At 36.4% G+C, this 22,730-nt stretch overlaps 1 protein-coding gene across 3 annotated transcripts in view; it reads left to right on the forward strand.

Annotated features, from left to right (window-relative positions):
• LOC123547213 (uncharacterized) overlaps positions 1–22,730 on the forward strand; it is a 60,125-nt gene that overhangs the window by 34,529 nt on the left and 2,866 nt on the right. For all 3 annotated transcript variants that reach the window (XM_053551482.1, XM_053551484.1, XM_053551483.1), the window contains 25 exons: positions 142–308; positions 865–1,039; positions 1,713–2,050; positions 3,113–3,370; positions 3,649–3,926; positions 4,919–5,125; positions 5,457–5,660; positions 7,977–8,122; positions 8,383–8,542; positions 8,959–9,029; positions 9,406–9,563; positions 9,915–11,117; positions 11,389–11,483; positions 11,798–12,331; positions 12,646–12,823; positions 12,959–13,143; positions 13,423–13,767; positions 13,987–14,333; positions 14,523–15,973; positions 16,143–19,528; positions 19,754–20,068; positions 20,206–20,325; positions 20,892–21,036; positions 21,500–21,642; positions 22,397–22,479. In XM_053551482.1, coding sequence (XP_053407457.1) covers positions 142–308; positions 865–1,039; positions 1,713–2,050; positions 3,113–3,370; positions 3,649–3,926; positions 4,919–5,125; positions 5,457–5,660; positions 7,977–8,122; positions 8,383–8,542; positions 8,959–9,029; positions 9,406–9,563; positions 9,915–11,117; positions 11,389–11,483; positions 11,798–12,331; positions 12,646–12,823; positions 12,959–13,143; positions 13,423–13,767; positions 13,987–14,333; positions 14,523–15,973; positions 16,143–19,528; positions 19,754–20,068; positions 20,206–20,325; positions 20,892–21,036; positions 21,500–21,642; positions 22,397–22,479 — 10,692 coding nt within the window. The remainder of the gene's footprint in view (positions 1–141; positions 309–864; positions 1,040–1,712; positions 2,051–3,112; positions 3,371–3,648; positions 3,927–4,918; positions 5,126–5,456; positions 5,661–7,976; positions 8,123–8,382; positions 8,543–8,958; positions 9,030–9,405; positions 9,564–9,914; positions 11,118–11,388; positions 11,484–11,797; positions 12,332–12,645; positions 12,824–12,958; positions 13,144–13,422; positions 13,768–13,986; positions 14,334–14,522; positions 15,974–16,142; positions 19,529–19,753; positions 20,069–20,205; positions 20,326–20,891; positions 21,037–21,499; positions 21,643–22,396; positions 22,480–22,730) is intronic.

A 22,730-nucleotide genomic window follows, 5' to 3' on the forward strand; every position in this document is an offset into this window, starting at 1 on the left:
CTATTTATTGAAGTTAATAGTCATTGCTTAGCATATTTTAAATTTGATTTGATTTAAGATATCTCTTTTAATCTGATGAAATGTTAATATTTCATATTTATATACCTATCTGTAACTTAAATTATACATTTTAAACCACAGAAAAACTCCTTGCATAACCTTGAAAGCGATTTAAGAGCAAAATGGGACAAAGTTTTGGAACCTCTTAAGCCTCTGATAGATATTGTGCAACCATTTGTTGATGAATTCAAAGCAATTATGGATCTAATAAAAGGAGTGAAATGGAGTTACAAGAAAGTGAAAGAAGTGTAAGGATACTTGATCTAACATTCATTATTTATTATTATATTACAAAGTATGTAAACAAACTAAATAGGATATTTGTCTTTATCTTTCAGTTTAACTTTACTTTCTATACATTTTACTGTCAGTACAAGAAACATTCCTTTCAAGTTTGATACATTTTAGCAGCCAGTCGAGTCGTGAATGTGACCGCAAAACAATGAATCAGAATATCTATCTGTCGGAATACTGACAAATTAAATTCAGACCAATCTTATGACAACGATCTTTTATGCAATTTAGTGCTCATGTTTTTTTGCATATATACCAATAAAATCTGTAAAAAGATTCTTTGGAAGCATGGAATGCAACCAAGAAAAATAATAGCAGACTCGGTTTGATTGAGTCTGTTCATGAGAGGTAACGAAATGTGCAACACCTCTCACGCCCCCTAGCACCGGCTTAAGCGGAACTCTATTACACATACGTTGAATGGACTCCATGATCCCAAAGGACCAGAAAATATAACAACACTGAACATTGTTTTATTTACCACCTGTACAAATATACTCCTTTACGCAGCATCGAAACCAGCAAGTCCCTCGTTCAGAAGGTATTTGGGCCAAAATTTCACCGAAGTTTTCCGACAGAAAGGCGTAAAGGGAAAGGAGGCTGCAAAGATGGCGTGTGGCCAACAACAACTCAGGATACGTACCAGACAACAGGTGTTGATTTGGCACTTGGCAAGGGCCAATCGGTAACTATATTTGAAAATCAATTATCATTATTTACACTGCTGGTGAAAGGTAAGCGAATATAATGAAAAAGTAAAATCAAGCAGAAAAAGTTAACGTTAGTTGTTAGGAAGGGGAATTGTGTGTAAGTAGATTCAGTATTTCGCCTCATTGTTTCGTCATATCTTTCTGATAATTATGTCTGGGACCCGAAAGCTCCTAAGTCATATTTGAAAATTGTTGGCATGATATAGTATGTAAATCTTTCCTTTATAATAAAGGGGAAGTTAACCTTTTAGAAACATATCAATCGATAGTTATTTTAGATCACAGATTTAACAATTTAATATTTTTGCTATGCTTTGGTTTATGTAAAATGTTTAGCAAACTGTCAGTCATTGAGTGTAATGCAGCAGGACGTACCAATTCAGATTTATGTTTAGCATCCTCGAGCTGGTAGGTTTTTACTTCCGATCTATTCATTTATCAATTATGACATCAGGTTTAAATAATTCCACATTATAAATACCAAAATGCTAGTAGCATAAAGCGTAAATACTGCATAATCTCTGGTTTAAGTTGTCATGGGTATAAAACTAGCATCTAGTACTAATAATTTTTGTATTTCTTATCAACATTTTGCTTGTTTTTCTAATTTGATAAATCTAATATTGTAAAGATGTACACATTTTGTAGATTGTGATGCCAGTAAACGGAATCTTGCATGTTGAGGCAGATAAAAATAGAGTGGTCGTTCAACCGATAGATCCTGAATTTATAATATTAGAGGTTATCATTGAAAATATAAATCCGGAACTAAAGTTTAATGGGAAACAAGTAAAGGCCGGAGACAAAATCGGACGAGCAACAAAGGCGCCAAAATGCGAGCCAAACTATATCCACGTGTCGGTACGACAGGCAAGGAATGAAACAGTCCCGGATGCTGATTATGATTACACTGATCCAGGACCATTTTTAGACAGATTGGTTCCCATTCCGAAGTGGATACAAGAATGCAACGATCACGAGTTTAGGTAAATATATTTATTACATGTTTGACGTCGTAGGAGTGAATAATGCCATTACATAATTTTGGTATTACACTAGTGTAACAAAGCTTCGACATCGACGCCATTTTAAGTATAGGAGATGTTGGTCGAATTGACCTGGTATAAAGTAGGTAAAGGAAAAAGAATTTCTCTCGTTGAATGAACTGACAAAATGCTCGACATAGCTTCGCATTTTATTTTTTTATATAACCCCTTTAATGAATTCAGTATGAAATATGCAAGAGTTGATAAAAGCTTCATGCGTTAAAAGGCAACGTTATTTCAACTTAATCGACTGGTTTCCCTATGTGCAAAGGGTTACGTAAAAACTGTCGTGATTCAGTAATTGAACATATCTTGGAAATTAAGACAAATCTTTTACCACTGAAATAAAAAAAAAAAACATTCCACCATATGCAAATGGGAGTTCCGTAGGCTCCTATGTAGGTACAAATTGCAGCAATAATCGTACCTACAAAGCTCTACACAGTCAGTCTAAAACGATCTGTATAAAGGGCATCGTAGATGAATACATGCGGGCCAGGAACCTAAGATTTAAAGACAATGTGTCATTACATATTCTGAAAACTCAAACGGTGATGAAATGTAACCGGAGGTTTACTGCTCAAAGATATGTAACTCTCTTTCAAAATATTACAGATGATGATGAAATTTTCTGCTAAAACCCCAATATGTTGATAATATCTTTATTGTGTTATGAATTATTCTGGCATAATCGCAGAGCAAATCAGTCAGGGACATCTGTCAAACGTTTGGTGGTAGTAATTTGGTAATTTTGTATAGATCAATGGCAACCATTCAGTAATTGCTAAGTAATTTTTGGACATATATATTGGTCATTCCATAGAGATCCTACACTATTTGCAAAGGTACATTTACAGAATGAGACAATGTATCAATTACTACTAATAATGGACTATACATTAATCGGACCATTGACTATTTAGATTGGGCGGATACACTAGTCATTTCTAAAAATAACTGTTATTTTTAGCAGGTATATCGGTAATGTTATTGTTTAAACAGGTACATTGGACAAACCTTTGAATCGGGTGAGACGGACGAGGAAGAAGAGCCTGACTCAAAGGAAGAAACAGTAGAGAGAGACAAACCTGATTTTGATGAACTAGATGATATGTTAGGGGATGAAGATCCTGCATATCGTCCGGATGATCCCTCACTATATGATCCTGAATCTTTTGGAGACAGTCTGAAAAAGAGCTTGCAGGAACAGACTAAGAAGTTTGCTGATTTCTTTAAAACTGCTTTATTTGGCAAAGGCGGGTACGTACAATAATCATTTTAATTACATGTCAGTACGGAGCTGAATTTCTACTGTTTTAAATTGATAAAGCACTCTCGTACTACAGTAAATGATATAAAGGACAACAATGCATGAGGTCAATATAACACACAGGAAACCTGTCTGGATAGAGTGTATTAATGCATTACAAGTCTCGACTTATTCATACAGCTGTGTGTATAGTTCAAGTTCACTCTTTGATATATTGTTATTTCAATTAAAAATAACTTCTTAACTATAATTCGTACTGGCATTTCAGGCCAAAAGTTCCGAACATTTTGGACATCGTAAATGTGAATAACAAGACTGTTACTTGGGTATTTGGAAGTCTGACGGGGGGCAAACAACTATACAAAGATTTCAGCGAACTAGTTGACAAACTTCGTTGTGCGATGGTGGCTACCCCAGTGGGGAATCCAGCTACAATGTCTTTGTCTTTTATCAAGAAATTCATGAAACTTCATGGAGTTGCGACCTCTTCTAAAGGCGGAGATATAAGCAACGTAGCAGACAGCCTCATGGCAACGGCAGGAAAAAGTAACCACATACATTAAAGTAAACTGAAGATAGTTTTATAAGAAGGCTATAACATTTCGAAAAGTGAAATATTTTAGAATTATTAAACTGTACTAAAACCAAACTTGATACCATATTCAGATTGCCATTCAAGTGATATAACTTTTATAAATCAGTTAAATGAACCTACATTTACAGTCAGTGCAAATGCATTTTCAGTACAAATCTGTTTACTTCAAAAACAAATGTTTCAGTTGTCCAATCGTAATATATAAAATCCATGCAAATATCCGTTAAACATGGAAATATGACGCCACGTCGACGTATTATTTGGCGCTATGTATGCACTGAGAAAGAGTGCTCATATATTTTATCTACTTTTTTTATTTAAAAGACGTTTAAGAATCAAAATAATAAAACGTTATTATGTTTCACTTAATTTACATACACTGCATAGGTTTTTAGGCGCGAAAATTAACTCATCAGACGTCTACGCATTCCCAAGTTATTCCTCAGGACATTTTACGTCTCGTTTTTTAACATTGCTGTTAAAACACAGGTACGCTTTGATGTCACGTCAACTAACAATATTCGGCGCCAGATATGCGTCATGAAATAGTGCTTCCCTATTTTATCTACTTGGTTACATAAGAGACATATTAAGATTGGTATAATGTAGCAGAAACCATGTTTTAACGTATCTCAACAATACGAATCGGTTATACGACGCGTAAATATTTAACTCGGGCTACGCCCTCGTAAAATTATTCCGCACGCGTATAACCCCGTCGTATTATTTCGATATGTTCAGTAGTGTACGTTTTTAAGTACGCTACATTATGTAACAAATCAAGGGATGAGGCGAAAAAATTACAATGCATTCTGAACACGAAATGTTACAAGAGGAAACCTAAGTCATATGTTTACAATAACCAGAACATGTTAAAAATTGTACAACTGATTTTAAGTACATGTTTGATGTATGTAATCAAATAGCTATGATTCTTTTGCAGTGTGTCCAAATTTCAAAGACAGGATTGCTGCCGGTTTTGGTCATGTTTGCACTGTGCATGATAAATGTTGCCTAGGTATCACGTGCAGTGTACCAGTTCCACTTGGCGCAAAAACAAAACACATGGAGTTCAGTGTCAGTGTTGACCCTGGAAATGCAAAAATACAATTTAAAGTTAATGGGATATCAGTTGAATTTGGGGTTGATGGTAATTTTTGTATATGTTTCTTTATTTCTCTAAGTAGCTCATCAATCATTTTACCTTATCGATCATATTGTTCAAGCATGACAATAGACTGAATCTTGAATGCATTTTGAATCCTCAAACAATTTATATTTAAGCTAGAAGTAATTCTTCACAATTAATTTGTAATGAGTTTGTTTTTGAAGGCAGTCGTGTTTCAGTTTATCCAGTTGTATAATAGTTGTGGAGGAATTAACATCGAATGTGAATATAGATGTTGCTATGCTTGTTCTTATTAACAACCTTCCAAATAATTCAAATTAAATTATAAAGTATTGAATTTTCATTTTTACAGGAGTGGACGAGGAGTACAACACTGGCATCAAACTATTCGGCATGAAAGTGTACATTGTCGCAAATGCTAAGTTAAAGAATAGCATCATCTCCCTTACTGCTGAAGTTAAACTCTGCACGGGACTTTTTGCCACCTGTCTTCCACCTATAGAGTTGTTTCATAATATGAAATTTGATGTAGGAATATCGTGTCAACACAAACGATGTAAAAATATATTTCTTTTAAATGATTTTTACAAATATAAGAAAACCCCTTGGAAACTTAGAAAGCAAGCAAGCAGACTCGGCTTGATTAAGAAATGTTCATGAAATGCAATGAAATTTATGCAACACACTTCACGCCCTCCGGCACAAGTTAAGCGGAATTCCGGTATAGTAAAATTGAGTGAACTCCATGATCCCAAAGGAACAGAAATTATAACAAATACTGGGAATTTAGTACAATTGTCAAATGGCATTTAAAGACTGATGTTTTGATAGTTAATACATTCTATAAGATGACTCTTTAGAAGCACTGGATGCGGACAAGGGGTTGGTTTAACAAAGGGTTATATATTTAGCCTTATATTCTGTTCGGCAACATCTTTCCGAAAGTGCATTTTGCATTCCATTTCAAAGAATTGTGCTTCTATCTTTTTCATCTGAAACAGACCAAAGCAGATAAAAAATTACAATAAATTGTAACCATTCTTTTACCGTGTCCAAACCAGGTTAAACTTATCAGCTGAAAACAACACACCCCTAGAAGATGACAAAAGAATGTCTTATACTGGAAACATGATTTACAGAAAAAGTTTTAATTTTTAGCTCACCTGTCACGGAGTGAAAAGGTTAGCTTTTGTGATCGCTTTTCGTCCGTCGTCCGTCGTCCGTAAACTTTTATTTAAACGACATCTCCTCATAAACCGCTAGGACAATTTCATCCAAACTTCACAGGAATGATCCTTGGATGGCCCCCTTTCAAAATTGTTCAAAGAATTGAATTCCATACAGAACTCTGGTTGCCATGGCAACCGAAAGGAAACACTTAAAAAATCTTCTTGTCCAAAACCACAGGGCCTAGGGCTTTGATATCTGGTGTGTAGCATCATCTAGTAGTTCTCTAAATTGCTTTTTGTACTTTTAGCATGTGTAAATGTTGAGTTCTGCACATCCCGAGGCTAGAGGGCGTGGACGGTAGCTTGCATTTCCACTACCGTCCATGAACAGGCCCAGTTAAACCGAGCCTGCAACATTTTCGTTATTGTCATGTTGAGCGACCTGTGAAGTTTCCTTATTTTTCTATTTTATATAGACTTATACAGGGAAAACTTTGAACATCTTCTTGTACAAAACCAAATGGCCTAGGGCTTTGAAATTTGGTATGTAGCATAATCTAGTGGTCCTCTACCAAGATTGTTCAAATTATCCCCCTAAGGTCAAATATGGCCCCGCCCCGGGGGTCACATGGTTTATATAGACTTATACAGTGAAAACTTTGAAAATCTTCTTGTACAAAACCACAAGGCCTAGGGCTTTGATCTTTGGTTTGTAGCTTCATCTAGTAGTCCTCTACCAAGATTGTTCAAAGTATCCCCCTAGGGTCAAATATGGCCCCGCTCCGGGGCTCCCAAGTTTTACATAGACTTATATAGGAAAAAAAGTTTAAAATCGTCTTGTCTGAAACCACAACACTTAGATTTTTGATATTTGGTTTGTAGCATTGTCTTATGGTCCTCAACCAAAATTGTTCAAATTGTACCCCTTGGGTGAAAAGAGGCCCTGCCCTTGGGGTCCAAAGTTCTATATAGACTTATATAGGAAAAAGCTTTAAAACTCTTCTTGTCTGAAACCATACGACCTAGGCTTTTGATATTTGGTATGATGCATTGTCTAGTAGTCCTCTACCAAAATTGTTCAAATTATGCCCCTGGGGTTAAAAGGGGCCCCGCCCTGGGGTCACTTAATTATTATGTGAGTTATATAGGAAAAATACTTAAAAAATCATTTGATCCTATTTCCAAGACTGTTTAATTATAATTACCTGATGACCCCAAGTAATATGATGTCACTTGACTGTGACCTTGACCTACTGACCTACTTTCTTGTTTTTTAAGATACAGTCTTGAAATTTTAATGACATACATAGTTTTGCACACAAATCGTAAAACTGAATTTCATTGACCATGAATGTGACCTACTGACTTTCTTAATATTTTATCATCAGTTTGACATTTGAAACATGTAGCTCATATTACTCAGGTGAGCGATCCAGGGTCATCATGACCCTCTTGTTAAAAGTGAACTCTCAGAAAATGAGTTAAGAACATAGATCGGGCACGGCATGTATTCGAACATTATCTTACTGTTGGATATGAATACATGTCACTCGTTAGAACGTGTGAATAGTTCCACTTAAATGTCCTTAAGTTATGACGTTGAGTCAATACGTCGGTAAAGTACGGTTAATACTAGTTCAATTTCATGGCTAGAAAGGATGTTTGAGACATTATTCAAACTCTTATATCATTTGAAATTTCAGCTGATAGTACCTGCTCTATATCAAACAAGGCACAAATTCTCGAGATGACAATACCTACTTTTGTAGCACAGCTTGGGGAATATCAGTTGTTAGACCACAAGGTTACAAAAGTTCTCGAAGATGTCAGAGAGACAGTTGTGAAAGAGGCATGTAGACCATTAATTTAGTTGTATCTATTTTTGTCTCATATGAAACAGATTCAGGGCTGCTTTAATATTGACCATTTATTTAAATGTTTTAATATCTTAACATTCTTACAGTTTATAAATAAACTGAATAACTTTTACAGTGATAGATAGCTGAAGCGATGACTGGTATTTGATACACAATGTCATTTTTCATATTATAATTTATCTATTTTTCAACAAAATGCTATGTTAAACGTCACGGATTTGTACTATTTTAGCTAATGAAAGAGCTTGTAGAGAAGTTGGGCGCGATTGAAAAGGAGTTCAAAAACAAAGTTGATTTCTGCGTCAGTGCCAACATTCCTGTACCTCCATTTGATATAATTTTCTTCGACGTGAGGCAGCATTTTATGGTCGGGCCTGTTCCACTATCATTAGGTATATCTCTATTTCTCCATCTTTCTAAATATCTGTCCAATATTCTCATATAATAAAAGCACTGACTTACTACTACTTAATCCTTACTTACTAAAATGGAGGTACGAGTACGCCTTCCCCGGAAAGGAAGCCACCCATTTGCCGAAGACGGCGGTCCATGAACCGGGGGAGGAGGGTCCTCAATGTTATAGTACCTTTTATGTTCTGGGAATGTGATGCATGTTTTTCATTTTTCGTTTTTCTATGAAGGAATCATATTTAGATGGCATGAATAATTTTAGTCTTTAAAGAAAATAGGGGCTACACAAAATCCGGTGTTTTTCCATAGAACGTATGCTTATATAGAATTCGTGCACATCACACTTGCGATGTGTATAGAAATTGTAAACATTTTAATGTATTTAATGTATTTAAAGGGTTTGGTGCTGGTGGAAGTGTAGGTATGGGTGTAAAAGTTGGTCTTTGCGTACTCAGCATGACAACACAGGTAAGTCTACTATATTGACAGAAGATAGAAATTACTTTCAAAAATAAGTGAGAACGGTTACAAACATATATGATTTAGTCAACACATCAAATCTTAAGCTTGTATAACGATACTTTGCAAACGTGAGGTGAATAGAAGAGCAATGTTCCATTTAACGAATTATTCTACCATACCGTGCCTGTTGTTAAATTCAGTTTGTATATTTCCAAATACAAAAGTCACGTATATACAACAAACGGAATTATGTAAACATGTTTAATGCAAACAGTATTTAACTGTAAATAAGGAACTACAAATTTCATATTAAAGAATTATATATTTTATAGTTCATTAAAGAAATGATCTTTTACATCACATACACTTAAATTTTCTTCAGTTGACATTGACACCATGGGTAGGAGGTAAAGTTTGGGGCGATGCCGCAATTGATATTTTTATCGCCAGGGGAGGAATCCGGTTGATTGGATACTTAATGGAAACCAAATTTCCTATGACTACTGAACTTGTTTTTTCCAAATATCCAATTGATGTAGGGTAGGTATAATTTTTTTTATAATTAACACGATCATAAACAAGAAATGCTAAATAAGATAAAATCTAGAACCAAAATGGATTAATATAATGACTGAAATTTAAAATCCTGATTTAAATTTTACTATATTTTTACAATGATATTAACACAAACATGTTTAAGTTATACTATTTTCTTGCACAACAACAATCTCTCTATGCGTTACCTTTGCTCCGTCTGTAAAACGTCGTAACCGATTGATCAATACGCATTGATGGCGACAAGGCTGCTCGCTCATACTTTATATATACTTTTTGTCCGTGGTTTATTTTTTTTTGTGTGCAGAAATAACTTTTTAACCTCTGTTTGTCCAGAGCAAAGATGGATATGGTACTAACACCGCTTCGTCTTCAACTGAAAGCTTTCGCAGAACTGAACCTTTTCTTCACGCGTGTAACAGTGTTTGAAGGCTTAATATGGCAGTATGCAGTTCCGACAATTCGCAAAAATATATTTCATAAGAAGAAACGCGACGATGATCCCTCTCCTCCGGCAGTTTTACCGGCTACAATAAACGAACGAAGGAAAAGGTCCGGAACTAGAGGTTGTATCGTCCAGCAGATTTCCGGAAGACCGTACTATGATCCGGCATTTAGACTTGAAATGCACGCACAAGATGAGGTCAGCGAGGTCAAATTATTCTATGCAATAGGAACACATCGTGGTGGTACAAACGTTGTTGATTGGACCGACATGGGCGGTAATTCCCTTATGGTACCATCAAAACTTCCTGGAGGCATTCCTCTATACTGGTCTGTGAAAGCGAAGAACAGTCAAGGTTTAGAATCAATAAGTCAATGTTCGCTTGACACTTACGACAGCACTCTGCCAGACGGAAGAGTGGAACATTCTTACACGTTTTCCAGTCACCCGAATAAGATAATTGCATCTGTTATAGCCTTTGAAGACAGTCCTTTAGTTGAAACTCATTACAAAGCTGTAGGATTTAGTCCTGGTCAATTTGGGTCTCAATTTGTTGACTGGCAGGTGCTGCGACTTGACCATTCTACGACAAGAGAAGGTGCGCCAGGTGCGTTAAAGCATTTCACCATACCGAGGGAAGGAAAATTAGTCGCCTGGATTCTGCAGTCACAGAAAACTCCTAACGCAGGGGTATGTGCACAGAGATGCATTGACTATGGGTCTAACTGCGTGTCATTCGACTACGAACATCACTCGGAGACATGCGACTTCCATGATGTTGTGCAAGGTGCTAATGCCTATCTACGTATAAGTGGGACTTATAGCAACTACGAAAGGCTTGGCAGTGGATACCATACTCCAACAGAATATTCCGACCTACCGCTAACACATGGATCAACTTATTTTGTAAATGCAAAAGTAAGAAACGTTTTAGGCTATGATGCATATCTTCTTGGAGAGGGTACAATGGTAGACTTTACTCCACCGGAACCTGGTACTATAAAGAATGCACGTAAAGATATTCTGCAGGCAGACAAATGCACTGCCGCTGTCACCCAACAATGCATAGATGTCACTTGGAAAGATAATCACAGGTACAATCATTATGGTAAAATATAGACTGAAATGTTACCTTTCACTTTCGACGACTTTGTAAATGTTCTATTGGTCTGATGACTTCCTGGTACCCCTAAAATAAAATGTGTGTCATTTATATATAATATTATATATTAGCAAATTTTTATTCGACCCTAATTTAACTATACAAAATTTGGTTTATCAGCAACTGTTTCAACTTACTTATATCGGATGGATTCAAATGTTTTGTTAGTTTTTCCTTTAAGTGTCCAAATCATTTCATTGCAGAATAATCATAGATGGACCAGGATCTGGCACAGTTTTTAATGGACATGAACCATTGTTTGACGAGCTTTACACGCTGACGAACCATTATGTTTCTGGTGAGTTACGTACTTTATTGTCTGTGTAACTATAGAATAGAAAACGTGGAAACTCCACAGGCCGCTCAACACGACAAAAACGAAAATGTTGCAGGCTCGGTTTAAACATAAATGCTCAGGCTAAAATACGATTACATAGTGTCTACATCATTTAAGGCAGAAGCTGTAAAAGTCGTTCGTTGCTATAGGTTTTATCTGACTTATCTCTAGGTTAAGAGATATTGTTTGACATCGAACTAGTCAAATCTATTCTTAAAATATTTTATAGCAATATATATTTTATTGATATTAATATTCTTATGTCTGTTATACAGCCAACTGGAAAGGTTTCCATGACGATGAGAGCGGACTCTGGGGCTTTACATGGGCTGTTGGCCGAGATGTTTGTGGTACTGATGTAGTTCCATACAAAGACCCTTATGCACATCTGACCAGTAAGAAATTTTGGACAGATTCCGGATTCCAAAAGGGCATTCATCTCACAGATGGTCCATACTATGTAACAGTCCAGGCATTAAATGGTGCAGAACTTGGCGGATCACTTGTCACCACTGTATGTCATTCCACACCTTTTGTCGTCGATACTACTCCACCTGTCTTCAATGGTGTAACAGATATCATATATGACGAAGACTTTGATCTAATTGCTATCTATTACAATGCAACGGATCATCTTTCAAAGATTGCTGATGCTGAATTCGGACTCGGCAAAACAAAATATGATGTTCAGTTGAAGCCATACAGCCTTCATGCATCTATGGATAGGGATGATCCTTTTGTCGCAGTAGAAGAACTTGGTTTACAAGAAGGCATCCCTGCTTGGATTCGTATTCGAGTAACGAATAACGGTATTTCACTATTCTATGTCTTTGTTTATAAGTTGTGTAACTTAATATAGAGTTCTGTGCAAATGTATTCCATAATATAAGAAGAATATGCGATATATTTTTAGTATTTGAATCAAATGCAGCGTACTGTAATTAATCGCTTACACTGAATCTGAAAACGTACCTAATTATACCAAGCTCTATTTTATATCATAATTCTATATTATTCTATGCTTCAAAGGGAACTTTTAATCAATTTTATTGCTATAAATAAGCGTATCTTGTGTATGTCATCAGAACATAATCGGCAAATAATGATATTTTAACCATTACAGTTGAACTATTTACGGCTGGACACGGTGATGAGCCAATATTAATTGACAAGTCTCCTCCAATAGCTGGACATGTTTTAGATGGTGATAGGCTTCGCAAGGACCGCGCATTCCAGGCCGATGATGACAAAATATGTGCACAGTGGGTTGAATTTTTCGACCCAGAGTCTGGATTGGACAGGTGATTATTCGCATTAGTATTTTTTGTTTATAGGCATACTCAATAACTGACAAAAGAAGTAACTGTCAGATAAAATTTGCATTTATGTGACAAATTTCCATTTAATCTTCTAATACCATCATTATTTTATGACAGGTTTTTATGGGGAGTAGGAACTAAGGCTGGTGAAGACAATGTTGTCAAGTTCCATAATCTTACAAGATATGAGAAATCATCATGTGCACCGGCAACATTGGCACATAACCGAATGTACTACTCTACAGTTTTTGCCTATAATAATGCTCTGAATTCGAAGTCAACCAATAGCTCCTCAGATGGAGGTAATGTCAGTTTGCATTGCTTACACAGATAATATAGCTTGTCATAAGGCAAAACAGCCATGTTCTGAATGAGTATTTATATCTAATACATGGTTCTCGTTGAATCATTTGAATATAAGAGTGAAATATTTCAAAAGATTTTCATGGTTAAAACATATCACATTGTCTTTTAAATGTCTCCTGTGAAACTTCTTAAGCAAGGTTGCATGCTCTTATTTATTTCACACGCAATATATTTGCAATATGTTCAATAAATCATCAATTATGTATAATATACAGTGCTCGTCGACGTCACCCCTCCAATTTCTGGTCACGTAAAAGATGGCAAGAAGAATGAAGGCGAACTCAGTTTCAGTTCGGAAACAGTATCCAAATTTGCTAACTGGGATGGATATTATGACCCAGAAAGTGGTATAGATCACTACAAGGTCGACGTAGTCATAAACAATGAAGAAAAGGGAACTTTTGAAGCCGGAAAGCAATCGGAATTTGAAGACCATACAATATCGATGGAACATCAAGATCAAGTTGTGTTTACTGTCTATGGAGTAAACGGCGCTGATCTGGAGAATGCGTCGAACAGCAATGGATTCATGGTAGATTTGACGACTCCAGTTTTAAGAGGTAATATACTAATCGAAACTTAATAGATATCATTTAAATACACAGGAAGGTTCTAAGTCATGTTTTTCAAAAGTTAAAAGAAATATATTTAGGAGCTCTAAGCTCTAAGCAAGAAGACGTTTTCGAAACCGACACTTGACAGTGTGTCCTTTATCTATATTCAGTAGTTATTAATTCAGCATTTATTTTTATTTTATGCTGATAAAATTTTAATTCCAGATATCTCTGATAATAACAAAAAGTTGACATACCAGAGCGACAATACAAAGATGGATCTTACGTATGAATTTGAAGACCCTGAATCTGGCATTAAAGAGTATAGAATTATAATTTATGAAACCAAATATGGCGTGAAACAGAAATTCTGGCCGAGGGACAGTCACTATAACATTTCTCAACCACCCACGCCGTTCTTCACAAAAATAACCACACTTTTAAATGGATTGTCAATGACAGATGGTGCTCAGTATTCACTTCACGTGACGGCATTGAATAGAGCTCTTTTGGCGTCCTCGCACGAGACTAGTGGTGTAACAGTTGACACAACGGAACCTCAACCACCAAAAGTATGAGTGTCTCAAAATGATTGAAAAACATTTTAAACTTTGATTGATTACTATTCTGTCCATTTATATTAATTTTCAATTGCAGTATTAGAATGTTGTTACAATGCTAATGACTCTTAAGCTTAGGTTTTCAATAACTTTTGTAAAGTAAATAAAACTTTATAGATTAGTAATTTATTCATTTGACAGGTTCATATCGGACTTTTTAAAGACGAAGAAGAATTGGACGAGGACGGAAACATTTTACATGATGATCAGAATGGAATCCGTATCAGCTGGTCCGGACGAGACTCTGAAAGTGGTATTATAAATTACCGTATTGCCATAGGAACCACCGATGCGCCGTATAGTATCCTTAATTTCACTGATTACGGAAAAGACGTAACTGCTTACATACAAAATATTCATTTCGAAACAACGAGTGCATCGGGTATCAGATACGTAGTAACTATAATCGCAGTAAATGGAGCAGGCCTACAGTCCAAAGAAGGAAAATCAAAACCAATCTTCGTTCAGAAAGCTAATGTTCCTGGTATTGTTTTCGATGGTAGAAATTTATATGTAGACGAGATGTACACCACCGATTATACGTCGATTGCTGCATCATTCTATGGGTTTGAAAGTGAAAGCTGTAACATCATTAGCTACGACTGGGCAATCGGCACTACTGAATACGGGACAGACATTCAGACTTATACAAACTATGGCCTTGTGATGTTGAACGAAACGCATGGTCAGTGCCAGATTCATATAGAGCTGTTTGAAGATACAACATACTACATTACAATCCGAGCCGTGACTGGATGCCGAGATGAATATATATTGTCATCGTCCGACGGCATCACGCTCGACAGAATACCACCGGAAGTTACATATGAAATAGAAGACTCGAATGACACTAGCATTATTAATGTTAACGATGTTATTTACCAGGGTTCTGCTGACACGCTTTCAGTTTCCTCTAATGTAACAGACAAAAATTCTGTTGCCTCAGTTCAATGGGCTTTAGGATCACTGCCACTTTTAGATGACCGTCACCCGTATACAGAAGATTTTTCCGATTTAACAAGCGTTGTGACACTCACTCCAGGACAAGCTACCTTCATTACAACAAACACTTCGGACAAAGCTGGAAATGTTAATATTACGTCATCTTTCGCTATAATTGCTGATTCAACAGCACCGCTGATAAGAAACTTCGACTGTACAAAATATATGTCTTCTCGGAAAAGCCTCCTTACCTGCACATGGGATACAGTAGAAGAGTATGAAAGCTTGGTTGACAAAGTTATTATTTCCATTGGATCTAACAGTACTTCATCTGATATTTTAGACAAGTATGTTGTCCCAAGAATGTTCAGATCATTCAGCAGAGATCTGAATAACCACATTGATAGTATACAAAACATGACATCCATGTTTGTAAATGTTAGAATCGAAAATGTCATCGGGCACCTGAAAACGTATGGGAGGGAAGTTGTTGTTGATAGATCAGTTCCGGCAACACAACAACTTGCTGTCGTGACAAATATTGGAACAGGAAACGTAACAGAACATCAAAGGTGCCAGCTTCCACGAGCGTTTGCAGAGCTGCACCCCTATGGTATCGTCGACGAAGAATCTGGAATTGACCATGAAAGGTAGAGTTGGATTCATACTGTTTAAAAAGTTATTATTGCAGTTTCTTTTTATATTCTGATCTTCCTTTTAACTACGATCAAGGTGATATTGTAGACAGGCTTTGTGTTAACTTTTTCATTATGAAACGGCCATAGTTTGTGTTTATGATTTTTTTTTATTCTTTTACAGATTTGAGGTTGCTATTGGTTATACACCGTATGGGACTAATATCCTTGAATATACACCAGTAAAGCTTGAGGCCAACGGTATTATCTTTGTTGATGGATTTAGCTTACATGATGGAGCAATATTTCACGCTACATTGCGAGTATACAACCATGCTGGATTGAAAATGGAAGTCACTTCTGACAGTGTTGTAATAAGTCAGTCTCCAGTTCTATCAGTCAGCGATGGAGACCAGGAGAATGACATAGACTATCAGTCCGTACCAAATCTCATTCAAGGGAAATGGATATATTCCGATCTCTGCCCTGTCAAGGAAGCGTCCTGGTCAGTAAGTGATCTTACTGGAAAAGTGCTATTTGACTTCCAGCCAATTCCATCGGCAGCGAAGTTATTTTACAACGACGAGGTGGCATTGGAGAATGGAATGAAGTATATAGCTACAGTTAAAACTGTAGATTTCCTCGGCCGAACTAAAATTGCGAGATCAGACGGTGTCTCCGTTCGAATACAACCACCACTACCTGGACTGGTCAGAGATGGTCTTCAAGAAGATTTGAATTATCAGTTCAGTACATCGGAATTATCTGCCAACTGGGATAATTTTGGCGATGGCTCAAACGATCCTACCCAATCCATACACCATTATGAAGTAGCCATTGGAAACGACAGGCGTTATGCAAAAACGCGATCCAACATACATTTTTTCGTCGACGTTGGTCTTAATACTTCCTTTACTTTCAAAAATCTAAACTTAACATCAAAATTAGTGAAATTTTACATAACAGTGCGTTCATACAGTATGGCAGGAGGTTATACGGAAGGTTATTCAAACGGCATAAGAGTCGGTTTCAACGACGACATCAGCGCAGGTTCAATGTCTGTTAGTAAATACCAATCATCAACCACTTCCGTGGAGGTGTCATGGACGGGATTTAGATCAGATATTGACATAATTGACTACATAATTGGCATAAGTAGCCACGACAATATTATAACAAATGATACCCGTAAATGTACAATGTTTTACAGAAATATCACGGAATATGATATTTCTGAATTAACAAGTGTTAACAAAAATGAGTACAAGAAAGTGAACGGTCTCAGTCTCAGCCACGGAGACACATTCTATGTTACAGTCATTGCCAAAGACGAAGCCGGAATGTGCATCGGCATAACAAGTGAACAGATTCTTGTTGATACCTCTCCACCGAATAAAGGCTCCATCTTTGTTAACAACATCCTAAGTCAGACTGTGCTCTTTGCAGACTCAAGCTCTGAAATACATATAAGATGGACCAACTTTACAGATAAAGAATCTGGAGTGATGAAAACAAAAGTTTTTCTATTCCAATGCAAGGCTTGTGGTATTGCAGACGTATCAAACTCAGATTGTTTTGTTATAGGCGATAATACGGTAGAAAATGATGATAAAACCGCTTTCTATGAACTTGAGCTGGATTCAGAAAGTGTTTATTACGTTGTTTTGAATTTTACAAATGGAGCTCAGTTGGTAACGCATGTACAAAGTGAATCAATTTTAATTGATACCAGCGGTCCGTTACCCGGAAAGGTTAAAATTGCCAAGAACTGGTACTCTGTTGACACATTCCAGTATTCTACATCTGAACTGCGTGGGTTATTGGCAATAGCATCAACGTCCGAAGATTATGTATGCCCGACACAAAAGCACTACTTTCCAGTGAATGTTGACACCGAGTTTGGAACATTTTCTGATGATTTTAGTACAGACTTTGTTGCCGTAAATCGTTCCGGAGCTTTCCTCGGTATTGGTTACAATGCAGACCTGACTGAAATAACTAAGTCAAGCATTGTTTCAGATCCACTTCCGCTACAACGAGGCAATTATTCTTTCACTGCCCGGATTGCGACAGGAGAAAACATTATAACAACAGTCGCTCTTATAACAGATAGTGTCGCTGTCCCATTTAACATAGATGAAAAACCTGTAGAAGTTGAATTTGATGAAAGCGTCTTTGAAAATATGACTGGACTTGAAGCCCCAGAAACAAATGTCACCGACACTTTAAACATAACTTCAACGGTACCAACTATAACTACAAGAAAGGCTGGAGCTTTTGTACCTACTAATACAAATGCGTCAAATACGGACACTAATTTTGATAATGACGAATACGGGTTTGGAATTCATTTTCTCGGATATAAAATTGCAGCAAATAAAAATTGGCACCATCAATTTTGGGCTCGGAATAAGTTTACCAGTATACAAAGATGGTTCAGTGTACCATTTGATCCTTCTTCGGAGAACCATAGATATACTGTTCTAGTGGAAAAGAAATCGGAATATCTAGAAACAACTTTAGATCTTACATTAATTGTTGATGGTGAGGAAATTATAAACATTGCAGGTTTCAAATTCTATGGCGACATGAAAATATCAGCACTTACTTGGAACGAAGACGGATACAAACCCCCAATAGAAAATGTTTACCACCCTTTCTACAGCGACGCTATAATTAATAAGATAGATATACCGGACGAAAAAGATAAAATGTGTCGACACGGACGAGGATTTTATGACGAGGAGAGCAGCGTCAAAGAGATTTGGCTAGGAGTGTCTGACAGTAAATTTGAATTTGGTAACGTCGTTTCACTTTCACATTATAAGACATTTTGTTATCCTTGCAAGGGTCTATGTCAAAGTCTTTGCAAACAGCCATGTTCATACGAGCGGCTTTCTGGTGGCTTTGATCTTATTCCTCTTGAAGTTAATGGACTGAACATGGAATCTCCGAACATAGAAGATACGTGCAGTAATGTTACCAGTGATTCACAGTGTAACAGTACAGCATACTACATCAACGTGAAAGTTGTCAATTTCGCTGGTATAGAATCGTTAGCTTATTCTAATGCAATACAAATTGATCTTACACCACCAGAATGTGAATATGTGAAATGTCTAGATCCTGACTACAGTGAAGACGAACCAACCAAACATTTAGGGTCTAGTTCCAATATTGGTGCGTATTGGAATTGCTCCGAAGATGTAAGTCAGATAGAAAATTACGCTGTACGTATATTTGATTCCTCCAGCAATCAAACGGTAATGAACAGTACTTCAGTTGGTCTAAAGACAAAGACTGGATTCAAATTAGGGAATGGAACGTTCAAAGACGGTAAAAACTATACCGTAGAAGTAACAACAGTAAATACTGCCGGTCTTTCGGTGATGACAAGCTGTCAAGTACAAGTAAGTCTTTATCCGCCAGATACATCGGGGGCAGGGACAAAACCGTTATATACAGAAGCCTCGGATACACCAGCTGATGAGGATACGCCCTACTGGACCTCGTCACAGACAGAAATAGGAATAGAATGGCAAGGTGGAAACTCCCAAATAGAATATTATGGTAAGTACTTGTAAATGCTTATTAACAAAGTGTAGCGCGAACAATTTAATTTGTAGGCATTTATCAGAATTTTAAAACGCATGATTTGCATCTTTTAACTGATAGTATAGGTATGCCATTGCAATTTGTCTAATAAAAGCAGATGTATTGTTTCCATTTTTACACATATGGTTTACATATACATTTTATCACTAGTTATTAATTCTTACCCGTCACTTCTTGCAGAATGGCAAATTGGAACGTTGAAAAATGGAAGAGATGTATTTCCACCAGTGAAAGTCGGTCAAAAAATGGTCGGTTCGTCCGCTATTGTTCACGGAAAACTTGAATTCGACAAAAAGGCAATAAATAAATCGGTGGCAGAATTTAGAAACATGTCAGGTATGACGCCGGAAGAAATCCAAAATCTGACAGGAACAAACGAAAGAGAAAAGTCTTTCTTCAATATGGAACCAGGGCGGTGTATTCACCAGTCACTGTATGCCATAGGTTATTCCCACCTAAAAAGTAAAATTCAAGGGAAAACTGTTTGTGTAAAACGTAAGTATTTTTTCTGTACATTTTATGTACTGACGATCGGAAACACCGTTTTTATAATTTAGCTTTATCATCCATTGCGACATGCATCATAGAGTACTTAATGGTAGTGTTAATCCTACAGTTGTTCTACGTTTCAGGCAGGAATGATATATTCTTAAACGGGACTATGAAGAAAGTGAAAGCTTCCAAATCAAAGTCGTCAGATACTTGGAGCCTAAACGTTGTTACTGAACCGCAAATTGTGATAGATGCTACTCGTAAGTAATTTAATAACAAAGTGATAACATTTTGTTTCATAAAGGGTGACGTTTGCAATGTCCAGTTACAGTGGTGCAGGGCAACCTGTTGCGTTACTCCGCACATCTGTTATCTATTACGTACAAATCACTTGTCACTCACCGCTGTGGATCCGAAATTTCAGATGTATAATTCTTGCATTTGAGGAAAAAATCCAGTTTGCTTTCAAAAGGTCGGTAGTTCTGCGCAGGTAACCGCACATGCCTACAAATATGCTCGGAGTGACTCCTGTGTGATTTCCTGCACCATTAAAAACTGGAAGTCGCCACACGACCTGTTTGTCGGTGTCACGTAAAACTCAATATAAATAATCTAATAGTATCAGACCCCTAGACCTACTTTAAAGAATGAACAAATATGATGCGATATTGATATTGCAATAGTGGCATTTTCTAATACAAGATATTAGAAACAAGATAACGAACCTAACTACTATATCCTGATACTTCTATTGGAGAAATATTATTGTGTCTTAACGTTAAATTTTAACCACAAATGTTTGATTCTCGTTATAAATCAACAATAGTGGTAGCTGGAGGTTTAGGCTTAGGAACATTAACAAAAACTGATCTGTCCAACGACTATGGCAGTGCGGCTACAGCTGATTATAAACCATTCATAGCGGATCCAGAGACTACCTTTTATCAAACTTCAAGACTTCTAAGAAACAGGTATATTTTAAACATTTAGACATGTATTAAACATTAAGGACGAATAGAAAAATAATGTTTATACACAGTGTTACGGAAATGCTGTTCCTGACTGTAACAAAACATTTTCAGGTACCAATAGGATAGTAGGATAGGAAATAGAACTAGAGACACACAATTTTCTGTTTCTCATTAACATATTTGGGACGTCATGTTATACATGTTATATATCTGCAGTTGAAACTCGGTATCTCGAACTTGCTTATCTATCTCGAAGACATTTGCAAGTCCCGTCACGAAAACACGTGCACGAAATATTTAAAGTCGAATTTATCTCCAAGTAAAATGCTCGATCTCCTGGAATTCGAAATATCAAGTTTCAACTCTATGTTGTAGATCGACATCATTTAATAACCATACAAAATATGTAGGAATTATGATATGTAAAGTTTCTTTATAAACATGTATTGGTTTACCATTTCAGGATCCGGAAACTGTGTAACATGACATTTTATGTATCACCATCTCCGTTGGTTGAATACGAAAGGATAGGTATCAATGTCACCGTACCTAAAGGTTGTGAGAAAGATCCCGATTATCAACCTGCTTTGATGTACTGGGACAATGGTGAGGTCTAGTGATTCAATTTAATGTTATTCCCTTAATCCGTGGCTAGTTGTAGTAACAGTGTTACAAATTTCATCTTACACTCTTTTGTACAGACTTAATCAAACCGTCTAAGCTTCCAAGGGATCGACTTTTAAATTTGAGTTTTATATTGAGGTTTCTGTTTTATTTTTATATTTTATTGTTAGATAGTGAATTTACTCAGTTTTATAATTCAGTAGCTGATGCTTCAAACAAATTGATGTTTAATCGAAAGAGTGAATATGAAGGCCTCTCTGGCCAGGGTGGTTAAGTTCGCCGGCTTCGAATCACTTACCCCTCACCACTGTGAGTTCTACCTGTGCCTGAAATAATGCACGGTAAGGCATCTGGGTGTCGTCTCCACCGTCAAAGCTGCAAAGTCGCCATATAACCTTTATTTGTGTCGGTGTGACGTTAAACCCAACAGAAAAAGAAACAATGAATATCTTAGTATGGGAGCGTTTAGAATTGTTCAGCAGTTTAAAAAGTAGGTGTATGAGCTAAATGATGTCATAAGTAAAATCAATAAAGTCAATAATGGGGATGATTAAATGACTATTAAAGACCACAGCTTGCCTTGCAGATGAGCAATCGATATGTTTAATATATGCCAATCTAAATCTAATAATTTAGTTTTGTCTACTATTCTCGGTTTTCTTTTAAAGAATAACTCAAACGTCTGTATTTTTGTATACTGACATCTTACCATTTACTGTGTTTTAATATATTACAGTAAATGAGCAATGGGTTCATATAGATGAAGGCTGCAGAGATTATCTCACGGCAGTTATGTCTTCCGACATATACCAAGCAGAGGTATGCATAGGCTACATGTATTTTTAGTTTCAAGAGTGTGTTATATTTTACTTACATGAAACTGCAAACATAAATTTTAAATTCTGCATGAGTGCTAGTTAGAAACACATGTGTCGTTCATTCTGTATTTAATTTACATTAAATAAACGAGTTTATTTCAAATGTAAATTTGCTTGTCATGTTAATTCATTGTGCAAGAAAATATGTTTAACACTGCGTACAGCACATTATAAATCCAACAACATACATTT

The sequence above is a fragment of the Mercenaria mercenaria genome, chromosome 9 (assembly GCF_021730395.1).
Source record: "Mercenaria mercenaria strain notata chromosome 9, MADL_Memer_1, whole genome shotgun sequence".
Taxonomy (NCBI): domain Eukaryota; kingdom Metazoa; phylum Mollusca; class Bivalvia; order Venerida; family Veneridae; genus Mercenaria; species Mercenaria mercenaria.